At 32.6% G+C, this 18,357-nt stretch overlaps 1 protein-coding gene across 2 annotated transcripts in view; it reads right to left on the reverse strand.

The window, feature by feature from the left end:
* TNFRSF19 (TNF receptor superfamily member 19) overlaps nucleotides 1–18,357 on the reverse strand; it is a 96,404-nt gene that overhangs the window by 49,234 nt on the left and 28,813 nt on the right. For both annotated transcript variants that reach the window (XM_051986572.1, XM_051986571.1), the window contains exons 4-5: nucleotides 8,018–8,196; nucleotides 4,235–4,320 (exon numbers count right to left, since the gene is read on the reverse strand). In XM_051986572.1, coding sequence (XP_051842532.1) covers nucleotides 4,235–4,320; nucleotides 8,018–8,196 — 265 coding nt within the window. The remainder of the gene's footprint in view (nucleotides 1–4,234; nucleotides 4,321–8,017; nucleotides 8,197–18,357) is intronic.

Genomic DNA, 18,357 nt, shown 5'->3' on the forward strand with positions numbered 1-18,357 from the left:
TGATTCTCCAGGATAGGTGCCCAAGGGAGGCAAGCATGGTGGATAGCAGTAATTCATGGGATTAATTCAATGCTGGTAACTAGACACAAGTACATTAACAATCCCAGGTAAGATTTACTTAATCAGGTCAAATTCTTCACTAGATCAAAGGTGTAACCTTTAGCATAAAGTATGTCATATTTATTAATTAAATGTGATAAAAGTTCATTCTATTTGCAGCTAATTGAAACTCTCAGTTATTCCATATTATGTGTTTTGTAAACCTTAAGGCAATCAGTTATTATGATTGTTAATTACATAAATATCAGTTACTGTTTTTCTTATTCAAATATGCACATTTTGGAGAAGCATAATTTGCTACATTATAAAGAGTTATTATTAAAGGTTACTAAATGCTATCTTAAATTATTCATTTCCCCTTCTCCAGATACTCTTAGTATTGTTGGTCTTGCTTTAACAAATGCCTTTCTTCCATTTTCAAAAAGTGTTTGCTTTTTAATTGACTGTTTTTGTTTCTTAATTGGAATGAAAAACAGTACTGTCAAATCCTCCTCCCCCCAAGATTATTATAGCTTTATGCTAAGGTTATTCATTCCTTGGTGCAAAGAATTGCTGTTTTCTGAAGTATTTGTTTAAAAGTTAGCATCTCTTCTACTTCCCACACATATGCTTTATCTTATTTCTTATCGATTTAGGATCATATGACTTGTTTTTCAAAAACCCAAAGAGAAAAGCAAACATCTAAATTAAAGGCACTTAAATAATATATGACTCTGAGAGATAAAGTTTTGAATTTTTTTAGCTCCTATTTTATTTAGCCAGTTTTTTCATGTGCCTAGGGGAAAAAAAATACAAAAACTTCAGCAATAACAAAACGATCTAGAACAAAAAAAGGATGTTTTCAGCAAACTCATTCTATTAACTGTTCATATCATACAGAAATTTAGGTTTACAATTACTTGTCCTTCCCTTGCTTTTTTCAACATTTTTAATGGAACTACACTTATTTTTTTTATAACAGTTAATATTCATTTTTTTAAAAAAGACCACATGGAAGAATGCATGAAGTCTTAAAAAATCTGGATTTGAATCCTTTACTGACATGTAATAGATATCCAAAAGCCAAGTCACTTAATCTCTCATTCCTCCAAGGTAATTCTAAGACTAGAACCTGACAGCTCATCTATATCAAAGGTAGTTTCCACTCTGGGCATTTCCTCTTCAGAATGGAATTCAAAGGTCCAGACCATTCAGTGCCTCAACTCTTCCCCATTTTCATTCTCATGCCCCCCCCCCCCCAATCTAATTTCCATTAAGAATAAATGAAGCAGGGCAGCTACGTGGCACAGTGGATAGAACAGAACCTGAGTTCAAATGTGGCCTCAGATACTCAATACTTCCTAGCTGTGTGACCCTGGGCAAGTCACTTAACCCCAATTGCCTCAGCAAAAAAGAAAAAAAAAAGAATAAATGAAGCCCTTCATGGACATGTAACAATGCTGCAAACCTACCACTCACAAGAAATGGGCTTTGGACTGTTTTACTTAGAATCTGTACTGATAATAGATATATCCACACTCTTTTACCTGTTTCTCTTGTGAAATTTTTGTTTTATTTTTAAGAAAATTTTCTGAGGCAATTAGGAAATGATAAGTCTAAGTAGGAATCAAGAAATGGCGATAATACTGCTCTTTTACACATTCTGTTCTTTTGTGAATGATACATCTTAAAGAGTCACTTTGATGCTATTCACAAAGAGACAATTCAAAATTTCTACCAAATACCAAATTCCGAAATAAGCATTGTCCTTAGAATCAGAAGACTTGGATTCAAGTCTCTGTCATGCCTCTCAATAGCACAGTTATTAAGATATAAAGGAAAACTATGCAACAGACAAACTCCTTGGTAATTGGAAATTTATATATTATTAATAAATTGATTTCAGATGGTTCTTTAAGGTTAGCAGAATCTCAAAATACATTATCTTGTTTAATCCTTGCAACAGGTCTGAGGAGTTGGACTAGTAGGCATTATTTCTGCTTTACAGATGAGAAAACTGAGCCATAGAGAAATTAAATGGCATGCCTAAAACCACACAGGTTACTCGGCACACACAAGATTCAAAGCCAGGTCTCTTAGCACCAAAGCCAGTGATCTTTACATAGCGTCCGTATACATAAAACTAGTTATCAATGGCTAAGAAGAATGGAGGAGAAGGAGCAGGGAGGGAAGGAAGCACTGAAGATGGTTACTCTCAGTGTATGAAATGTCAAAGCATTATGTAAAAAATGATCAAACTATGTCACATCATTTTCCCCAAAACTCTTTATATTTTATTGACAGAAATTATCCTTGGTTTAGATCTAGTATTATTCTTTAGACTAAGCTAGAGAGAGTGTTTTTCTATTTGGAGATAAGAACTACTATTTCCCAAGGACCATGAAATCTCTAAATCTATTATCTTAGTCTGGGTGAACATTTTCTTTGAAAGATCAATAACTAAGTAAATTGTCTCAATTATGCCAAATAAATTATTCTTTACTACATAAAGAACTCTTAAGTATGAGAAATTCAGGAACCATTATGCATTACTCTCATTTTAATTTTCAGTATTATAAATCAGAAATTTTCTTTTAAAAGTTAATTTTGACTTGTGCTGTACAGGGATCCATACTTTCTTCATATATGCTTTTTTAAAAGACATCTGTATTTGGGGTATTACCATGATTCCCCTTAAAAAGGGACATGTCATTTTCATATCATACTATTGATATATTTAAATAAACTATAAAATATATAAATATATTTTAATAAACTCTTTTCCCTTCCTTCTTTTCTCTCTTGTCCCCTCCTCTCTTGTCTTCTCTTTTAAGAGTTAGATAAATGAAAGGCATTTAAAAAAAATATTATAAAAAAGTAAAGCAATACAGAACTTTAAAATAAAAGGGACATATTATCCAATTGTCATTCCTATCTGGAAGTGAACTAGCAATATATGAGAGGAAAAAATAATTTCTTTTGATTGTCTTGAATGTTTTCCTTTGATCAGGGCCAATGATTAGAATTCTTTTCCAGTTGTTAGTAGTCTTCCCAGATGCCAATAGTAGAACATCTTTTGTTCCTTTCATACTCTGGCACCACATGAAAGACCTGTGGGGGCATGTGGGAACCAATATACATGTTTCAAGCATATTGGTAAGTCTATTTGGTGGTCTTATTTATGCCTATCCCATTCCCTATAATGTTCACTCTGGGAGATGGAGAATTTTCTAAGAAGTTATGTTAAAATTACATTTGTTCTATTATAAAATGTGATTAGTTCACCAAATCAGAATTGACTGATGGTAAGCATAAAACAAAATAGCAAATGGGAACAGAATACAAATACATGAAAGTAGTTGTGATTGTCAGTGTGGGTAATTCTCTATAGAGACGCTCTTCAAAATGGAGGGTCTCTCTCCAGCAACACAGATTGTAATCCATCTAGAATTTAATAGAGATCAGGGATGTTATTTAAAAAACACAAAGCTTAAGTGACTTGTCCAGGATTATACATAAAATTGAAGAGGCAGAATCTGAACCCAGTTTTTCCTAACTACAGGTCTACTACACTATCTATTACAACTTGCTCCCTCTTTTGAATGAAATATAATAGAAAAATAGGTTTATAATTATTTTATATTTAATTATCAGAATAAAACATACATAATATAATAAAAACATGGTTGCACAGGAAACTGCAATTCTATTACATAAAACTTGCTATTCCTTTTAAATATATAACAAAGTTATCATGTACATTTCTTTTTTCCTCCTTTCCTTTTTTATTCCTTCCCCCCTCCCCAGATGGTTATCATTAGACACACACAAACACACATACACACACATAAATACACACACACACATATATTTATTATACATACACACAAATATATACATATTTCTTTATCATTTAAATGCAGATAGTGTCTTTCTTCCTATGTCCTTTATTTTTAATTTATGCATTTATACACTAACAGCAAAATATAGTTTTCTTTAAGATCTTATGAATCAAGAGGTTTTCTCTAAAACACTAACAAATGATCATTAATATCCTGGTAGGGAACTTGATAAAAGTTCATGCCTCCTGCTCAGTTTCACAGTGAAAAAAAATTTACTTCATTTCTCAAGTAATGAAAGCAAGTAAGAAGGTTAAGGAGAACTCTAGTCCTATTTTTAAGCAAAGTTAACTCACAGTGAGGTTCATATGGAGGTGGTGGATCTCCACAAGGTACACATTCCATGTCTTGGAAACCAACAAGTTTTGTCTTCCTGTAAAATCTAGAAAAGGAAGGAGAATTCACTTTTATGATCTTTTTCTCCTAAGCTAATAGACAGAACAACAGATTTCTGCTAGAAAACATTAGATGCTGCTATTATTATTCCAAATGAAAACTTAATTTAAACATTAAAATATAATTATATCTCAGGCATTATACCATCAAATAAAACACAGTTCTGACCATATTGTAGGCTTTCAATAAGGTTTGCTCAACATGCTTATACATCACAGGTTCTAAATCAATCCAAAACAGAAAAGGAAAAAAAAAATAAAGAAACTAATGGCTCCTTGCTTTTCAGCCATAATTCAAATCAAGCCTATTATAAAGAACTTTAATAATATTCAGAATTCGAGTGTTATTCTCCATAGCATCAATTATAATGAAACCAGTATTTTTTTCTGATGAATTTGGACAATGTACCAGAAATATGCCTATATGAATAAAAGTAAAGGTTACATTTGGACCTAAATTGGATAAATAGTTTATCTATTAATGATTGTCAATTTTAGTGTTTTACCCCTGATTTTGCTTTTTTTTTTAGGGGTGGGGGATGGTACCATGAAAGTCACTTCCTATGCCTCAATTTGACTATTAAAACCTATCACCCACTTCAGAGATACAGTAAAATTAAAGTGTTTTTGTAAAAATATTTGAAAAACCTTTTGAATAAAAGCCACTATGTAAGTGACATCTACCAAATGCATTGATCTGGTTTGAAAAGGCCATAATATTAAAAATAATCATGCAATTAAACCATGAAACCACAGTTAAACATTTCTCTGAAACAAACAAAAAAAAAATCTGTGGTTTAAGCAGAGAGAAAATGAAACTGGAGAATTCATTGTCCTCCTTTTCTCAGTCTATTCATTGGTACTTTGTCCCCTACTCTCTACTTTTTCTCAACCTATCACATTTGTTCCGTAATTTTTCTTTCTTTCTTTCTTTCTTTCTTTCTTTCTTTCTTTCTTTCTTTCTTTCTTTCTTTCTTTCTTTCTTTCTTTCTTTCTTTCTTTCTGCTGAGGCAATTGGGGTTAGGTGACTTGCCCAGGGTCTTACAGCTAGGAAGTATTAAGTGTCTGAGATCAAATTTGAACTCAGATCTTCCTGACTTCGGTGCTGGTGCTCTATCCACTGCACCACCTAGCTGTCCTCTGTGTCATAATTTTTAAAAAGTGCCTTTCAGTTATTCAATAATTCATTCCTCTCATCTGAAAAACTTCCTTTTCCCCTCAATCTGAGTCACCATATTCCTGATCTAGTGTTTTATATTACACACCTGCAGTAAAATATACCTCAAATTTTGAAATAGTTAAGACTCTATATTTACATTTTAAGAGACATTCAAGGTCTTGGGTTTGAGGTTATCCTTAAGACCAGTCACTTTTAAAGAAAGGTTGTATTTTTCCATAATCCTTCAATGAGTATGTAAATAATAGAAAAGAATAGACAATTGGAGAGATTCTGCATTGAGGAATAGAAAATAATCTAGAAATATATCACATGAAAAATAGGAACTGAAAAAAAGGGAATGATTGGTATATGGTATACTATTAAAAATGGTGAAGGATAAGGATAATAACCTGGGAAGATTTGTGTGAACTGATGCAGAGTAAAGAAAACAGAACCAGAAGGCTATTTATATAGTCACAATAATGTAAAAACAAAAGATCTAAAAGACTGAAGAACTCTGATTGATGCAAAGATCAACTATCATTCCAGAGCACTGATGAAAAATGATACCCACTAAGGACGTAAGTGATGGATTAAATATACAGAATGAAACATATGATCTTAGACAAGGAATATAGAAATTTGATTTGCTTAATTATGCATTTGTTATAAGTTCCCCCCCCCCTTTTTTTTTTTTTCAGTTAGAGGAGAGGTGGAAGCATAAGAAAAAATAAATGCTTAATTGGAAAAAATTTTTTTTCAAATTAGGGAAAGAAATGTGGGACAAAGGGAGGCCATGATAGTCATCTTCAAATATATGAAGAGAAATAACACAGAATATGGATTAAACTTGTTCTGTGTATCTCCAGAGAGCAGAACAGGATAAAAATGAGGAGAGTATAATTAGCAAAACTACCGAAAAACTAACAGAAAGTACCAAAAGTGAAAAATGAATTGCCTCAAGAGGTGATGGTTCTCCCTCTTTAGAGATTTTCAAGCAATGTCTGGATGACTGTTTTTCAGAGACATATAGAACATACAGACATATTTCTATTCAGATACAGAATGAACCACAGTAGTTCTGAGATCCTTTCTGATTCTAATTGTGTTAACACAGATAGTTTGAAGTAAATGTTTTATCTATCGAGTTATTTAGGTACATTAGAAAGAACATGGGGCTAGAAGTTTAGGATATGTGAATCTTGGTTCTGTCTTGTTACACTCTGTCTCTATCATTTTGGTAATTTTCCCTCTAGGCCTCAGTTTCTTATATGTAAGGTGAACAGGTGAGATTAAATTCTCTCTAGCTCTAACACTGCAGGTTTATGAGTCAGACTGAATTCATTCACTTACAAGTCATATTCACCATGTTATAACTTCCAATATGTGAGCTTTTGATATTAGCAAAAATGCAACCATTAGGATAAATGCAAATAAATTCAGGTTATGAGACTTTGGACCTTGCTTTTAAATTGAATTCTATATAATGAAGTTCAAATCAAATGTTGATTTAAGTTTTTACTATAAACAAGATACTGTTCTAGGTGCTGAGGACACAAGACAAAAATAACAGATGATGTCCTCATAAGGAACTTATTGGTGGGGAAAAGGTGTGTGTGTGTGTGTATGCGTGTGTGTATAGTAGAATATTACATGTACCTGAGTTAAAAGTAATCCAAGAAAATTATGAAAAGAAAGTTAATCAATTGGAAAAAGAGATACAAAATCTTAAGAAAGAGAGTAATTCCTTGAAAACTAGATTTGGGGAAGACAAATTGACTGATGTTATAAGAAACCAACAAATGCAAAGTAATTTCAAGATGGAATCTAGAGCTACCACCTGGTAGGATGAGGAAGGATTTCATCTAGGAGGTGGCACTTGAGTAGTGCTTTTGAGGAAAGCAAGGATTCTATGAGATAAAGGTGAGGACAAAGTCCATTCTGGACATGGAGCATAATGTGTAATGATTTAGCTGTGAAAGCACAAAAGGACTAAATGGCAAAGCACTGAAATGACAAATCCAGCAAATTGAATTAAATACCTCATATATGCAAGATATTACTGGGGCCTCAAAGAAGTATAAAACATGGATCCTACATTCACAGAACCTATAATCTAATTCACAGTCATAGTTAAGGCTGAAAGGATCTCAGCCACCTAATCCAATGCTCTTTTTTTAATAGATGAAAAAACTGAGACCCAGAGAGGTAAAGTGATATGCCCAAGTAACAGATCGTTCCAATTTCCAATCTAGAATAGTTTACAAAATATTTTATTGACACAAAACATGACAAATAATTTGAGTTAATATTAGCATATCAATTTAGTAATTAAATAGCAAAATGTAAAAGTTATAACAGTAATTAATTCAATTAACATGATTTGAATTAATATTAACATATTAATTTAACAACATAATATTAACTAATTTGGGAGCTAATATTGGCAAATATAAAATTAAGGTTTAAAAAAAAAGGAGAAATAGTTTTTTAGAACAATGAAAGGACAGGAAAATTTAACTTACCCTGGCAAGCAGTCTCCACAAACAGCATCATTGGTGACAGAACAGTTGGCCTTCTGAAATCGGTTCACTAATGCACAATCCAGACAGGGTTTGCATTTCTGAAAGCCCCAGTCCTCCTTGAATCTGTGCGGCCTGCATGTCATGCACTGTGCATCCTCCCCATAACCAAAGCCACATTCCTGTGGGGATTAACAAGCAATAGAAAGCTATTCAGACATTGCAAGCGTGAATAAGGAGGGACTGCTGGGATAAAATGAAGACCTAGTATAATAATTACTGAGAGTAGGCCTTCCTCGATACAAAAGCAGTTCTTTCAGCAAGTTCAAATGTGTCTTCCACTGCTAATAATCTCTCTTACTTCTATAAGTATACTTAGTCATCCACTTTATTCAAGAAACTACTGAGTATTTGAATAATAAAGAACCGCAAGGACTCCCACTGGCACATTATTACTAGCTTATGGTAGAATTATTGAGCTTTCTTGTTTTCTAATTAAACCAGTCATGTGAATGTTCAGATTCTAAAGTGAATGGACTATTCAGTAATTCAGTAGTAAAGGCATAAAAACAAGTACTTTGATATTAGGGTTCATATCTTGAGTGAAGAAAGATAATAGCATGTAAAATTTCACACGAAATTTGCATAGTTACAAAAATAACCAAATATACACTTAACTAATGACTGAAAAAATGTTAAGTTTTATTACCTAATTACATCTAGCAACTTAATAAGTTCAAATTTTATTTAATAAGGTATTCACATACTTCTTAAAATCACCCAAACAATGAAACTTATGATGAACATGCATTGTAACTAGCTTCTTAAAATTTCTGATTTGAATGCCAAGAAAAGTATTTTACATATTGTAATCTTAAGAGGTCCAAGAGTTGCAAGCTAGATCATGCTGAGAATGTGACCATAGATATGTGGCCAATCTAAGAGGTTGGAGAAGTGGGGCTTTTTAAAAACTTTCTTAGATTCTTTATCTGCAAAATAGAAGTCTACAATCCTTTGGAGTTTGAAAATTCTATGATTTCATATCATATTTACCTTTTCACTAATTTAATAAAATTTGTTGTTTTCTTACAAATTCTAAATCATTACCTAAAATAAATGAATTATAAAGCATCCATTAAAGTGCTTACTACATGCTAAATACTGTGTCAAACCATGGTAATACCAATACAAAGGCAAAGATGTCCCTATTCTTAGAGAATTACATTCTTACGTAGAGAACATACTGATAAGAGTAGCATTCAGAGAAGGAGAATTTTGTTTGGAAATTTTTTCATCTCAAGATTTCTTTATAGTAAGAATGCTAAAGAACTCTTGCTTTTGTGAGTTGTATCTGTCAATATTAAGCATATCAGAAATTAAAACTGACATTTAAAAATAGTTATTCATTTAAAATACCAGTAATAAACCCATAACATGTGATGTAATAGATTTTTAAGAAAAATAATCATTTTCAAAAACAAAAAAAAAAATTAGTGAGAAGAGTAATATTTTTTAAAACTTATTTTTGCAATCCTCTGTACTATATGGCTTATTATAAAACGGCTAGATTCTCATACCTGTGTCTGCATTTAATCAGTTGTGATATATTATTTTGGTTAAAGTATATAAAGAAAACCCAGCCTCCTGCAGATATATGGTTGAAAAGGGAGAATTATAATAGGCAAATAATGTATTAGTATTATTATTAAAACAGTCTTGACCTTGCAGACCTCCTGAAAAGGTCTTGGAACCTCCCTGGGACAATAATTTGAGAACCACTTAGTTACAGAGATCATAATCAGAGTCACAGGAATAGACTGATATATTCTTTCTAGAAGAAAAGCCATCTAGACAAAGTACCTACACTTTTCTTACTTTCCCCTTAATTGTCTGCAATCTGGTTTTAGACTTCATCATTCAATTAAAATCAATCTCTCCAAATTTACAGATTGCGTATCTCCCTGCTCCAATCCATCTTCCAGTTACTTTTCAAGACTCAGGTCAAATTTTCCTTTCTATGGGAAGTCTATCCTAGTTCCCCTGGCTTCTAGAGTTGCTCTGAGCTGATTCCAATTATTCTTTGTCTTTTATGTCTTTAGTTATTTTCATATTTGTTTCCCCCATTAGAATATGCGCTCTTTGAAGGCAGGAACTGTTTGTGTCTTTCTTTGTATGCTAATTGCTAAAAAGAATACTTGACACATAGCAAATATGGTAAATACTTGTTGACAAGGGCAGAATTGAATTTATCATGGTTACTGAAGAAGATAGCATAGGGATTGGGGCAAAGAAATAAATGTGGTTTAAGCTAGGTATCAAAGTAAGAGATGACTGTGGCAATTACTGGTCAGGACTGTGGAGCCCTAGGCAGGAATTCAAGAGATAACAGAGTTCAGAGTACATGGCATGACCCTGAATAAGGCAGTTACCCTTTTTTGTGCCCCAAGCAATTCTAAGGCTATAAATTGTGGAGCAATGATCAGCTGGCAAAGATCAAGGGACTTTCTTCACTGGGAACTTCTTGTATTAAATAAACTCATAGTTCCAGTAAAAAAAGATCACTACCAACAAAGGAGCATACAGCAAGCTAAAATGGAGCACATTTGGACGTGATAGATATTTTGAACTTGATTTCATTAGAGGAAGATGATTTCAATCTAATTTTTATAGGAATCAGGATGAAAATCTTACAAAATGGGCAATAGTTGAATTCCTTCTTTTCCTTAGATTTTTCACATGCCCCTTCAAATGCCTATTCACAACTACATTAAATGGTTCTTTGCTCCTATTATTTTCCCACTCATATCTATTCTGTATAATTTCTCTGTGTCTCCCCTCCTCATTAGCCTGCCAGCACTCAGATTTTGTTGCTTCCTTATACACTTTAATAACAGTTTTTCATTTACTTCTGCAATATATATCTGCAATATATGTTTTAAGAAATTATATGTTTCCAATCTATGCTTCAACATACTCAATGAGCTCCATTTTGCTTAATTCAGCAAGCACTTATTAAACACTTACTATGTATAGCTCTGTTCTAGATGTTAGAAATATATTGAGATTTAGGAAAAAAAATGAAACAGTTCTTGCCCTTAAGGAGCTTACATTCTAGAAGAGGAGAAAATATATACATAACAAATAGATATAACACTATGGTAAATTACAAGTTGGCCCTAGGAATTGTGAAGGGTTCAGAAAGGCTTCATGTGGAAGCTGCTGATTGAATAAAGGTTTGAAAGAAACAAGGAATTCTAAGAAATCAAGATACTTTCCAGATGTGGAAGATGGTCATCCCAAAGGCAGACCGGAGCTCAGGTGTCATGTCTGATAAATAGCAAGAGAGATAATATGCTTTCCATTAGTACCTGTTCTAATCCTTCGAGGTGAAGGTAAAGTTAACATTTGTAGTAAATAGCCTTTGAGCAAAGTTCTAAGAGATTCTCCTAAAAATAAAAATCACAGACTTTATGACCTAGAGTTTAATATCTTCAGCAGCCTTCTTGCTTCCTTTTAAATCATCAATTGAATTCCATGTTACTGAAATAATTAATGATATGACTTTTGGAGAAGTGAGGTTTTAGGTATCAATGCCATCTTTAGATGATTACTTTTGTGATAAACTTTGGAGAAATAATGTTTGTAACACACTGGCCAGTTTTTAAAAGGCCAAATTTTAAAAATTAAACAATTTCAATATTTCTAGGCCATGAATGTCTCACATTGGGCCCTGACTATCTGGATATTATTTTAATATTTCAGACAGAGCTTAGTTTGCCTTTTTATTGCCTGTTAGAAGATTCAGAGGCGAGGACTAGGGTTGTTTGTACCCACTAATTTTCAGGGAGTATTTAAGAAAATTTCAAGAAGATGACACTGGAAAGCCATTGTAATTTAAAATGTCACCACAACTACTACCACTACCACCACCATTACCACTTAAAAAAATCTAATCCAGCTGGCAGATCATAAAATTCTGGGAACTCTATGTAGCCCCTGTTCAACCCAATCCCATAAATCTTGAAAAGACTAAAATTTCAGAGAAGTTGTTTTCAATTATCCAAAGAAGTAAATTATAGTGTGTAGGATATGATTGTTTGGGGCACAACAAAGAAAACTTATCAAAGCATTTAAAACTTGCAGACTTGATCTGTCACATTTCTGATGCATCATAAACATCAGAGCCACTGTAATTACTTTAGATGCCTCTAATAAAGTAAACAGCATATAAATATTAAATTGCTTACAATATAAAAATTTTAAAACTCCAATGTCTTCTTTGATATAGTCTCATTAAATTAAATAAAACTATTGGTTAAAAGTGCTTTAAAATTCTTCACAGTAGAATCAAAAAGAAGCTAAAAGATGTGAATGACAAAAGCAGAAGGGAAATACATAGGAAAACAAGATTTTAAAAATAAGAATACAAAAAGAAAATAAGAAGGTGTTATTCTGTTTAGACCAAATGGGCTCATTCTAAATAGCATATCTGTAACTTTTCCATATAAAATTAGCAGATAAGTAAGTGCAATTATTGGAGATGGTTTCTTACAAAATGTCAAGATATCCTTAAATGATCTCTCTTACTAGGATTTCAATTCACTATTGTGATGTTAAACGTCCATGGGTAGTAAAATTTTTAAACTGAGAATCCAACTAAAATTACCTGGTGTGAGATTCTGATTACATCTATTTGTCTTTCACTAAACTGACTTACTGTTGTTCTGAATGAGAAAAACAGTAGGATTTATTAGTGGCATATCAATTATTCTGAAGTCTGAGTTTCTGTACTGCTTCTGGGAAGCTGAGCTTATGGAATGAGCTCAATATTTTTTGGTGAAAGTGCTCTTTTACCAGCCCACTGTTGACTTTTCTGTAAAATAATTTTATACTGGCAGGAACAGAAGGCAGAACATGATGCAGGGTTGGAGATGTAGGCTCTTAGTCATACTGTTCAGTTAGGTTTTCTATATATACAATTTCTCCTTCCCATCTTCTTATATTCCTTCAAGGCTCAGCTCAAATCCGCCCTTTGATAGGTCTTCCACGTATGTGTACATGTACGTGTGTGTGTGCGTGTGTGTGTGTGAGTGTGTGTGTTTATGTATCTAGGGCACTTGGGTGGCACAGTGGATAGAATGCTAACATTGAAGTCTGAAGACCTCAGTTCAAATCTGACCTCTGACATTTCCTAACCATAAAATCATGAGCACTTCAGTTTTCTCATCTGTAATATGAGCTGGAAAAGGAAATGGCAAACCACTCCAGTATCTTTGCCAAGAAAACCCTGAGGTCACAAAGAGATGGACACAATTGAAATGATTCAACAACATATCTATCTATTCATAACATTGCTACTTACAAGTTATCTAGCCCATTAAAATGTAAGCTATTGAAAACAAAAACCAGTGTTTTTACCTTTCTCCATATCTGAATCATTTTTCAGAGTTCCTGGCATGTAGTATGTGCTTATTAAATGCTTGTTGATTAGCTTCCTAAGAGCATCTTCCTTTAACCTTGACATGGATTCAAGATTTGATGGGATCCAATTGCTTCATTATGTTCTCCACCCAACCCTCAAAAGCCCCAGTTGGTGAGTTTCCTTCAGTAAAATCATTCATAGTAAATCAGCTACAATCATCTTTTGTTTTTTCTCCTTCTAACAATTAAGTATCATGCTAGTACATATTTACAATGATCTAGAACTAGTACATATATACCATGAAGGGTATAGCACTCTCCAAAATATAAAGAAATAAGGGCTGGAGAAGTGGAAGGAGGTCAAGCAAAGGGTGGTAGAAGAAGATAAAGAAGAGACATGAGTGGAAAGAGATTAAGTAATAGAAAGCTAGATTAAAGAGCAGAATTAAAGTACAAGAGTTAGCAGGAATAAGAAAAAAGATATCTGTGCAAACACTACAAAGATCAGGAGTAGAATATATTAGAAAAAAAACAGGGCTAGTAATCATTGATCTTAGATAAAGTCAAATTTAAAGATTTAATCAAAAGAAAAATCTACATTATATGTCAACCATACTAATATTGTTTTAAATGCATATTTATATATGGGCAAATGCATGTGGATGGATATGTAGCTATGTATGCATGTAGCTCTATGTATGTATGTATATAGATATATGTATATGTGCTGGAAGAACTGGAAGGGACCTTGGAGTCCATCTTTTCCAATACTTTTATCTCAGAGATGAGCAAAATGAGGCCCAGAGAGTCTAATTAATTTGGCCACGGTCACTCAGGTTGCAAAAGTCAGCAGTTGAACTCAGTCCCATGACTAAGCTCAGAACTGTTCCTACTTTCACTTTTCACTATAGATAAGGCCATAGATGACCTAAAACAGCTTCACCAAGTAGCAATAATGCATTGCTTATAATTTCAGGACTAGTGAGTGGTCTATAATAGTCTTTATTATATGTCTACTAAAGCAAAATTCACAAAATTTCAAAGTGATCAGTTTCATACTTGGACCTGTTAAGAGTATCAAAATGAAAAACATAAATTAGATTCATGTCAGTGGTATTCAGAAATTGGCTTTTTTCCCCTTTCCTTTAATAAAACAGCCAAGGAGTTTTCTCCAGCTTCCAGTTTGTAATATTCTGGATTTGGTTGGACTTTTGTTTTTTGGGTTTGTGTTTTCTTTTCTTTTCTTTTCTTTTCTTTTTTTTGTATTGTTGTTATTGTTGCTTTTAGAAAATAAATGCTGGAGCTTGTTAGTATATGTCAAACATCATTCAGTTCCATCAAGTATAATCAAGCAACACTTGATAAGTAAAATGAGCAACACTTTAATTAAATGGTGGGAATAAATAGCTTTTATGCCTACAAATTACATTAACATTTTTCTTGCATCTCTTCACATGAAATATAGCTACCTCCAAGAGAAGTAAACTGAAAAAGTATGAAAATAGATAGACATCCACCTAAGTAAGAGAAGGAATGCTGTTGTTTATGAGTTAATTTTTTACATTAACAAGTTATCCCAATAATTGGTTAGAAAAGCTGACTTTGAAAACAGTGCCAAAGACTCAAAGCCCAACTGTTTCCAGTGGTTCATGCAAAACTAGTTTCCTGATTTACAGCTGGAAGATGCTCATGTTAAAAGTACACTGCTGGCACTTAGGACTTAAAATGGAATACTTGCTGAAGAGGCACAGTCATGGCTGGGCAAATTCTAGACAGTGAAAATTAAAAGTCTAATGTGGTTACTTTAAGAAAACAATATCATGCTCTCCCACAAATCCCAAAATTTTGTTTATTTTCTTGAATTGAAAGGATGCCCAATGGCTTCCTTAAATCTTGCCAATTCACTTATACAGAAAGTTGTACAAACTATATGTTCTGCTTGTAGAACAATTTATACATCTTTTCATATTCTTAATCTTTAGATAAACACCAGATCCACATTTATCAAAAAGAAAAAATATTAATGATTAGTTCTGTAAATAATTATAAACTATAGGGCAGTTAGGAGGCATGGTTAATATAGTAATGGGTCTGGAATCAAGCAGATTCATTTTCCTGAATTTAAATTTGGTCTCAAATGCGAACTAGCATTTGTGTGGCCCTGGGCAAGTCACTTTACCCTGTTTGGCTCAATTTCCTCATCTATAAATGAGATAGAGAAAGAAATGGCAAGCACTCCAATATCCTTGCCAAGAAAACCCCAACTAGGGTCCCAAAGAGTTGGACATGACTGAAAAGCAACTCACACTCCCTCACTGGTCAAATATGGAATACATTAGTTAAGCTAGACTTCATTGGGCCAAAAATCTGTAATGTATTTTTTGAGTAACAACGGCAAATTAATTTGGTTTATTAATATAGTGTGGCTTATCACTTTTTAAAAAGCATCATCATTTTTCTTTTCAGAATCTAGAAACTAGACAGATTGAAGTGAATTGGCTTCTTAGAAAAATTTGGTTTCTGCAAGAGGCAGTGTTGTATTGTAAATCAATAAGCATTTATTAAGCACCATTTGTGTTCCAAACCATGTATTAAGCTCAGAAGACACAAAGGAAGGCTCTGAAACAAAGTAGTCACTTCTCTAAGACTCCAGTTTTGTCTTCTATAAAATGAGGGATAATGCTGGCAAACTATTTGAAATTTTTATTGTGGAGAGAGCATTTTGTAAATCTTCAAGTATTGTTTAAGTGAATTATATATACATAGTCTTTACATGTGAAAATATTTAATTTGTAATTATTGTGATTTGGAAGTCCTTTTCTTGTAGAATACTAATTCTGAATTGTTATTAAGCAAATTTCTTGGGAAAAGGTCTTTGGTAAGATGCAGAATGAAACCAGAAACAACTCATGACCCTTAAAGATCTATTGAAATCACATCATCAAAGGGTATAATAGGAAAAGTGAAAAGGCAAAACTTTGGACTTCTTCCAATTGGTCATCATCAAACTGTATGGTCTTAGAATAGAGCAAGCGATTTTTTAATCCTGAATTTTGTAAACTTGGTTGTTTTGCTTTGTTTTAAACTGCAAATCAACATACTTGTTTTCTTTGTAATCATATTTGTGTTGTTATTTTATGCATTAAAATATATTCTAAGAAGTGATTTAAAAGCTTCACCAGACTGCCAAAGTGGTTAAAGACACAAAAATGATTAGAAACCTCAGATCAAGGGGAATTTTAAGAAGTAAAGACTATATAATGAGAGATAATAATGAAAATAAAAGAAAATTGGAAAATTCCAAAAGAGGGAGGAAATCATTTGCCCAAAGCAAAATGTTGAAGGAGGAAGCCATGCAGGACTTAACATGCTTCTTCATTTGATGAAACAAGACCTCCAACCAATTTTGGGAGAACTTTAAGGTTTGCTAAATAATAAGAGACACCTTTTGAATTCATATAACTCTGCAAGCTGGAATATATATTCCTCAAAGTACTTTTTTCATAATTAAAAAATGTATTGGAAGTAGCAAAGATTAATTTTTTAAATAATCAAAAAAAACTAAGTTTAAAATCAGGAACTGCTGCTGAGGTTTCTTACTACCTAGTAATTGAAAAGAAAGGGGAAGAAGTATGGGAAAAACCACTGACCATGAAGGGTAGTGGGATACCAAAGCTCCCACTTCCTCCAAAGAAGAATGGTATACCAGTAGCATAAAAAAAGCCAACTCAACCCTGCTACTAAGAACCCTAAAGGCAGAAACCCAAGAGTAAAAATTTAATCCTAGACACCTTGAAAGAAAATAAAGACTTGAAAAACTTCCAAAGAAAATAATAATTAGGAGTAATAAAACCACAGATGGAAATTTTAGGTATACCTAGCTCTCACCTGCAAGATGTTTATGACCTATGTTTAAGCTATAGGCATAAACTTTGAATTAAAAAATAATCAGACTATAATTGTAAGCAGAAAAGCTGATGTTACTATAGATAGAGAAGCATGGTTTAGGACAAGAAAATGAAGCAAAGAAAGCTTATTCTGTAAGCTTTCCATGTTGTCTGAAATGTGCTGTCTTTTTCATGTCAAAGTAACTTTAGTTGTGGGACTTCAGTAATTGGATCCAGTACTTCCACTTTCCCATAAATTACTTAAAGATGCTGCTGTTTACTGTACTTTTTAGATTCAAAACACTTAGCCTAACCATAATCTCAAGCTTCAATCGAAAAGTTAAAAGAGTTCTTTCTTTTTGTACTTCATAAAAAGGAAATAAGAAGACCTCTCTTATAACTACATATTTAGTTTTTTAAGTAAAAATCTCATTTAGGATGTTATCCATAGAATCATTTTTTTTAAATCAGAAATTTAAAAGATGTACAGATGTTATAAAACTGCTAAACTGTTATAAAACTTAGCTAAAAAAGCTAAGGCTTTTTTTTTTTTTTAGTAAGAGGACTTATTCTTTTATACCTAAAGCCTGAAAGTAATAATTAACCAAATTAAATAAAGCTGATCTTTTAAATGTTTTCACCTACATAAAAATACTTATACTTTATTTTTCTTTCATAGGAAAGTCATATGTAGTAGATAAAACCCTAGTCTGAGGAACAGAGAAGAAAAATGAACAAATTAATTAATTATAGATTTCTCTTCCTTAGAGTGATTAAGAGAAATTTTTTACCTTGATTTTAAGTTAACTAGTAAATAAAAATGTATTTTGCATTTTCTCAACTGTCTTTGAATTTCACAAGTTTTTCATTTAACATCAGTAGTAGGGCTCACTTACCACTTTAATTTATTAAGAACAGAAACTAAGATATGAAAGTTAAAAATCTTTTGAAGAGGAGGCATGAAATAAAAATAATTTATGGATTCATGTATTACTTCGGCTTTGGCCTTTAATCTTGACATACAATTTTTTAAAA

The sequence above is a fragment of the Antechinus flavipes genome, chromosome 3 (assembly GCF_016432865.1).
Source record: "Antechinus flavipes isolate AdamAnt ecotype Samford, QLD, Australia chromosome 3, AdamAnt_v2, whole genome shotgun sequence".
NCBI classification, from domain to species: Eukaryota; Metazoa; Chordata; class Mammalia; order Dasyuromorphia; family Dasyuridae; genus Antechinus; species Antechinus flavipes.